This window comes from Myotis davidii, unplaced genomic scaffold, assembly GCF_000327345.1.
Source record: "Myotis davidii unplaced genomic scaffold, ASM32734v1 scaffold18, whole genome shotgun sequence".
Taxonomy (NCBI): Eukaryota; Metazoa; Chordata; class Mammalia; order Chiroptera; family Vespertilionidae; genus Myotis; species Myotis davidii.
In genome coordinates, this window is record NW_006292696.1 from 2,292,066 (window position 1) to 2,298,798 (window position 6,733).

The window sequence follows — 6,733 nt, forward strand, 5'->3', positions numbered from 1 at the left end:
ATGGAAAAGATACTTAGAGTACAACTTGGAGCAGTGAAGACCATTGTTCTCTTTCTCCCTAACCTTTTCCACCCAGTTGGCTTCCCCCAGGCAGAAGGAGCTCCAAATGCAGCCAATGACATGTGATAGCTTCCCCTCAGAGATCACACTCATTATTGTGAAATATTTCTTCCAAGCTTCTCTCTCTATAGTTTCCCTTCCAGTTTTTGCTCCTTGTGCTCAATTGTTGTCCATGCAATGCTTGCCAGATGGTCTAGATTTTCATTTTTAAAGGGATGTCTCTGACGTTCAACACCAACTAGCTAGCCACTTCAGGATGGTAGCTGATAGGTTTTATATGTATTGAAGCTAATGCATGCCTGTTAGCTATTCTGAATATCTCTTTTATTCACATTGGGTTATAGCTAGTAATCAACCTCACATTATTTACCCTTGATTATTGGAAATTGAGCAAATCAGGAGATACTTTCCTTGGGTTTTTTATTGGGACATTTTCTGGGGTATACTTTGTTCTGAGGGGCATCCTGCCCTCATATTGTGATACAAGGTAGGTGACCCAAAGCCCATCTGTAAGTGATGGCAAGTATCACAGTCCCATCACAAGGAGACTGTCACCTCAAGAAAAACAGTCAATAGTATTTGTTGCCCACAATAAAATTTGAGCTTTCAAAATTAGAAAAAAACTTGTCTCCAGCACTATGACCTGGACAGTTTCTCTCTACTTAAAGATTTTCTGATGAGATAAGTGATGATATTAATACATGTGATTTTTTTAACATTATATAAGGTAATATGTCAGCATTTGAAAGGTCTGTATAACCCAGAGAACCAGTATCTTCCAAATGACCGAAGTGTGATGTTAGAACATTTTGCATAGGTAAAAGATCATTCAAAGAGCGAAATCACCAGTGGGTTTTAATGCAATAGAACATGAAAAGTTCAGATTCCACATTACAACTTCCAAGAAATGACCACATGTTGAGTTTTGGTGTAGTATCAAAGAAAAATTGCCACAATTTTCTGAAGGGGTAATTAAAATACTCCTTCATTTTCCAACTACATGTCTGAGGATAGACTTTCTGTATACTTCAAGCAAAAAAAACCCCCAAAACATATTGCAGCAGAGTGAGTGCAGAAGTAGATAATCCAGCTATCTTATATTAAGCAAGACATGAAAGAGATTTCTCACATTGTATTTTTTGGAAAATAGTTACTTTTCATTAAAAATCTGTATTTTTTTTATATTAACATGTAATAGGTTTAGTGTTATTTTAATTTGGTAAGTAGTTGTATAATTTCTTGGTTTTAATTTGTAATATAGTAGATATCAGCAGACATAATCCAATTAAGCAAAAGCTATTTGTGATCTTCAATAATTTATAAGTATATTAAGGGATCCTGAGACAAAAAAGTATAAGAACTATTGATTTGGAGCATAAACAGAACCACAAAGATTTGTAAGGCTTATTAAGATGTTATTTGCCTCTTTGTCCCCTCACCCCCATAGTTAAGGCTTTGCAGTCCTTAGAGTTGATTTTGTGATATGGTTTTGAGTAATCCCAGCTTGGGGTCATTGAGTGAAAACAGTAATTTTGGTCAGTTGCTTCGAATCCTGGTGTTTCAAGCTGAAGGCACCTTGGAGAGTATGTTGTCCTAGTCCAGTCTCCTCACTCTACAGATGAGGAAACAGGCTAGGAGAAGGAGAAGGGAATTGTCATATGGAGGTAGTGGCAGAGCCAGGGCCTGAGGGACCTGATCTCCCATAAAACCCAGCTTAGGCATTTAGGGGAGGGCTCTGGGAGGCAGGTGGTTATTTTGTCAAGATAGAAACTTGATTGGCCCATCATCCTGTCCATAATCTCCTGGTAACTGGCTGTTGATGATAGAGTCACTCCTGGAACCTTGCAGTCTGGTCCTTAAGCTGTTTCCACACAATAGCCCAGAAGAGCACTCAGCCTCTTGTTTTTAGATTCGAAGCAGGATCCTTGGTTTTTCCTGAAAAGCTTGGGGACAGTTGGACACTGGAGAGGTTTTCTTCCTGGAGGTAGAAGGAGAAAGGACACAAAAAATAAAATTTCCTTTCTGGAGGGTAAAGATCAGTCTAATATGGTCAAATAACGTATTGTTTGCTTTCTGTTTCCCCTGAATTGCACATTTGAAGATGTGTGTGTAAGCAGCATTTAGGAGGGATTTAGGTTATTTGTACAGAAGAGTTTTAAGACAGTGCCAGGGGCTAAATCTTGAGTGAGTCTGTGATTTGGGTGAAAGCCATACCATGTATGACCTGGTCCTTCTGGAAGTAACAGAAGAATAGAAGATGAGGCCTCTGCTCTGTCAGTCCTTTGACGAGTTCCCATTCCCTAGGGAGAACGTCAAAAAGGGGTTTGTAGAAATCCCTTGTCCATCCTCACCCCGACCTGAGGGGCCTCAGAACCAAGGCATTCTTTCATGTTGGTGCCCTGTGTTTCTCTCTAGGCTTGTGTTCCCAGGCCTTTCTTCCTTATTGGCACTTATGGACCCTGCCTGTCTTGATGGACTCTGCTCAGGTTTCTCCCTTCTGAGCCCTCACCTGCCTCCCCTCCCTGGGCATTGTTCCTGGCCCTTCTTCAGATCTGGATCTTTCTACCTCAAGACATTATTAGTTTCTAGAGACTGAGATCCATATCTGATTCTTATTTCCATCACTGCATTAACACAGTGTTTTACACATGATAGCAATTTGCTGAGTGAAAAGATAAATGAGGATGTAAGAGATTTTACAATTGTACCTTAAGGGGAACAGTCTCCATGCATATTAAGCATAACCAATGGACATAAGACACTGGGGGATAGGGGAGGCTAGGGGACTGTCTAGGGCGGGGGGAAAAAATGGACACATATGTAATACCCTTTGTAATAAAAAATAAATAAATAAATAAATAAAAATAAAAACTGAAAAAAAAAACAAAAAAAGGAGACATTTGTAATACTCTTTGTAATACTTTAAGCAATAAAACAATAAAAAAAGAATTAAAAAAAAAGGGGGGGGGGAACAGTCTGTATAATAGGTGAGGAAAAACTGCCCTCAAGGCAGAAGGATAAACTAGGTGACAAAAGAGGGCTTCTCCAACCCTAGGACTCTATGGCAGCGGTCACCAACCTTTCGGACCTCACTGACCACCAGTGGTCCATGGACCACTGATTGGTGACCACTGCTCCAAAGGTTCCCTTAAACCAGAGGTCGCCAACCTTTTGGACCTCACGGACCACCGGTTGGCAACCGTTGCTCATGGTAGTGGTTGGCAAACCGTGGCTCGCGAGCCACATGCAGCTCTTTGGCCCCTTGAGTGTGGCTCTTCCACAAAATACCGGCTCTTCCACAAAATACCGACTTCTGCACATGGGCCACGAAGTTTCAATCGCACTGTACATGTGCACCCGCATGTGGTATTCTCACCTGAGGATATTTTTTCCATTGATTTTTAGAGAGATTGGAAGGAAGGAGGAAGGGAGGGAGAGAGACAGAGACATTGATTAGCTATCTCCTGCACAAGCCCCCGAATGGGGTGGGAGATCAAACCTGCACCTCAGGTATGTGCCCTTGACTGGAAATTGAGCCTGAGACCCTCTGGTTCATAGGGCAATGCTCTAACCACTGTTTCATGGGCCAGGGCAATTTTTTTTTTTAAACAGGAGAAAAACTTTAATACATGCACAAGGAAAATTCATGTAAGCATGAAAATTCCCTCCATAAAACTTTCTGTTAAGGGTTTTGGGCTTCTCTTTTTTTATTTTTTCTGTTCTCCGATACTAGTGTCTGTCCTTCACAGTTAAGCTTGTCATCCTGCTACAGTGTGGGTTCTGATTCTTTACAGTGGACAGGTCTGTAGTGAAAACCAGGCCCAGATACACTAGGAAAGGATACAGTGCCTGGAGAGATCCCTACCATCCCTCTGGTCTAATCTCCAAGAAAGAGGACTCTCAGAGATGCCACAGGGAGTGGATCTTATAGCCCAGTGTCTAGGAGAGTCAGCTTGGGGATCACACTCCCTGAGTATGAAACCTGGTTCAATTATTTACCAGGTGTGCGACCTTGGGCAAGTTATTTCCTCAACCATAAAATGAAGTTAAAATATGTTTCATAGGGTTGTTGTGGGAATTGAATGAGGTAATACTATATGAAGGCACTTAACACAGTGCTAAATGCCTAATAAATGTTAGCTCTTGTTGTTAACATGTGCTTGTCTACCTTCTTTCCACTTCAGATGGTTCCAGACCTTGATCCACCTGTTAAAAGGCAACATTGGCACAGGACTCCTGGGGCTGCCCCTGGCAGTGAAAAATGCAGGCATCTTGGTAAGGGTCTGCATCGGTGGAGGAAAGTTTCATGACAATCTTAGAATATAGTGGATCTTTAAAAAATATTTTTACTTTATTTAAAACATTGTAATGGGAAGCTTTAAAAAATATCAGCTGAGAAAAAACAAAATTCAGGTGTCCATTTATCTAAAGATATTTATTGAGGGCCTTTAGTGTGCCAGGCACTATTCTAGGCTCTTAAGATGCTATCAGTGAATAAAACAGACAAAGATTCCTGCCCTCAGGGAGCTTACTTTCTGGTGAGAAGGATGTACTTAAAATGTCTCAGGCAGTTTTTATCAATAATGTTAACTAATGAATTAGTAACAGAAGTCTGTCCATTTTTTACACAGTTCTTCCACATTCCATCTCTAGATGGCCAACTCTGAGAATATTTTTCTTTTATGATTCACTCCCTATAGACTGACTGTCCAAAGACATTCTGGTTTTTGTTAGAGTTGGAGATAGCTCAGAGATGTAGGTTGTCCTTAGCTAAAGGCTATCCTTTCTTGATCTGATACTGCTCTTAAAAGAACTTTCACCTTCCTCCCACACTCCTAAACCCATCTCTTTTCCCCCCAGTCAGAGGAGCCTTCTGTTTTGCTGATTGGCCACAGCCTTGAAACAGCCTTATCTTGTGTCATTCTCCACAAGATTAATTCTCTGGAAGGCATGCTAAGTTTCAGATGATGCTCATCTCACTGAGCTAATCTCCATGCTCACATTTCTGTTTCCAGTGCTGTGTCAGAACTTCTGTCATTGGAAAGTACCTTAGTAGAGTAGCATTGTGATCATTTGCAAATCCAGTCTCTGTTGGCTCACTCCTAATTGTCTGTGCTTGTTCAATTTCCCTCTCTTGCCCGCAACACCTGGCCCCAGATGGGTCCCCTTAGCCTGCTGGTGATAGGCATCGTGGCTGTGCACTGCATGGGTATCCTGGTGAAATGTGCTCACCACTTCTGCCACAGGTGAGAGCCTTCTGAGTTGCCATTTTTTTTCTTTTAAATATATTTTTGTTGATTTCAGAGAGGAAGGGAGAGGGAGAGAGAGATAGAAACATCAATGATGAGAGGAAATCATTGATTGGCCACCTCCTGCATGCACCCCACTGGGGATCAAGCCCGCAACCCTAGCATGTGCTCTTGACCAGAATCAAACCCGACCCTTCAGTCCAAAGGCCGATGCTCTATTCACCGAGCCAAACCGGCCAGGGCATGAGCTGCCTCTTGAGTGACAGATTGTAGTTTTAGGTCTCATTACCTGAAAGTGAGCACTTACACAGATCACTCTAAATTTTTTATGCTAGCTGATTAACATTGCCCTGTTATTTTTGTGTCCTCTTTTTCACCATGTGTCATCTGTTAAATTTACTTATATGCAATGGACAGAAGTAAATTATAATTTTATATTTACCCATTGAAATGATTTTTCCAGATGGTTGTTAATTATAATGAAAGTAACTGTTCCATTGACTTGCTTCTTCTGATCCTTGAAAGTATTTGGCCCAGGACTCAGTAATATCTCCAGGGTGAAAAATGGGAAACTGGCCTACATCTCAAGGGGCTGCATTTGTTCTGTCATTGTCTAACTCACACACTCTGCCCTCCGCTCTCACTGCCTCCTCCCAGACTGAACAAGCCTTTTGTGGACTATGGGGAGACAGTGATGTATGGACTGGAATCCAACCCTATCTCCTGGCTCCGGAACCATGCACACTGGGGAAGGTAACTGATTTCCTCTCTTATTGTGGGTGTGGCTGCCCAGTGGTAAGGCCTTCAGATATGGGTGTGAGAGGTAGGAGACGGTAGTAGAAAGACCATTATTTGGGTCAGGAGCTTGAGTTCCAGTTCAGCCTTTTAGAGGTAATCTCTGTGACCTTGGGCTGTGTGAACCCTCCCTTCTCTGGGCCTCAGTTTGCTCATCGGTAAAACAAGGGTCCTGGTCTTAAAGAGCTCTATAGGTTGTTCCAGCTTTCACAGTCTGTGAGCAGGGATTATATTAATTCATTTTCTCATTGTTCAACAAATATATATAAGTGCTCTCTCGTAAGTGGTACAAAACAATTCTAGGTGTAGGTAGGGGGGATTCTCTGAGGTAAACTATGTGGTCCCGGCACTCCAGGGGCTTACAGTTTTTCTAAGGAACAAGGTGCGTGAGAAGCTTGTGCCCAGGAGATCAGGAGTAAGTATAAACCAGCAGGAAGAGTGTCCTGAGCTATAAATACATCCTAGGCACTCGGAGGGGAGAGGCTTTCCAGATTCTCTTGTCCGCTGTGCCAGATGAGAAGTGTACATGGTAGGTGCTTTAAGGGCAGGGCACTGGGCAGGAGAAGGAAGGCTTCAAGGAGGAGGCGAGGTGACCTGGTGAGGTCAGCTAGAACAAATGGATTTATGAG

The 6,733-nt window shown here is 42.2% G+C and overlaps 1 protein-coding gene across 1 annotated transcript in view; it reads left to right on the forward strand.

The window, feature by feature from the left end:
* LOC102772498 (proton-coupled amino acid transporter 1) overlaps positions 1-6,733 on the forward strand; it is a 32,520-nt gene that overhangs the window by 1,483 nt on the left and 24,304 nt on the right. Inside the window, exons 2-4 of the mRNA XM_006766273.2 lie at positions 4,245-4,335; positions 5,218-5,306; positions 5,967-6,062. Coding sequence (XP_006766336.1) covers positions 4,245-4,335; positions 5,218-5,306; positions 5,967-6,062 — 276 coding nt within the window. The remainder of the gene's footprint in view (positions 1-4,244; positions 4,336-5,217; positions 5,307-5,966; positions 6,063-6,733) is intronic.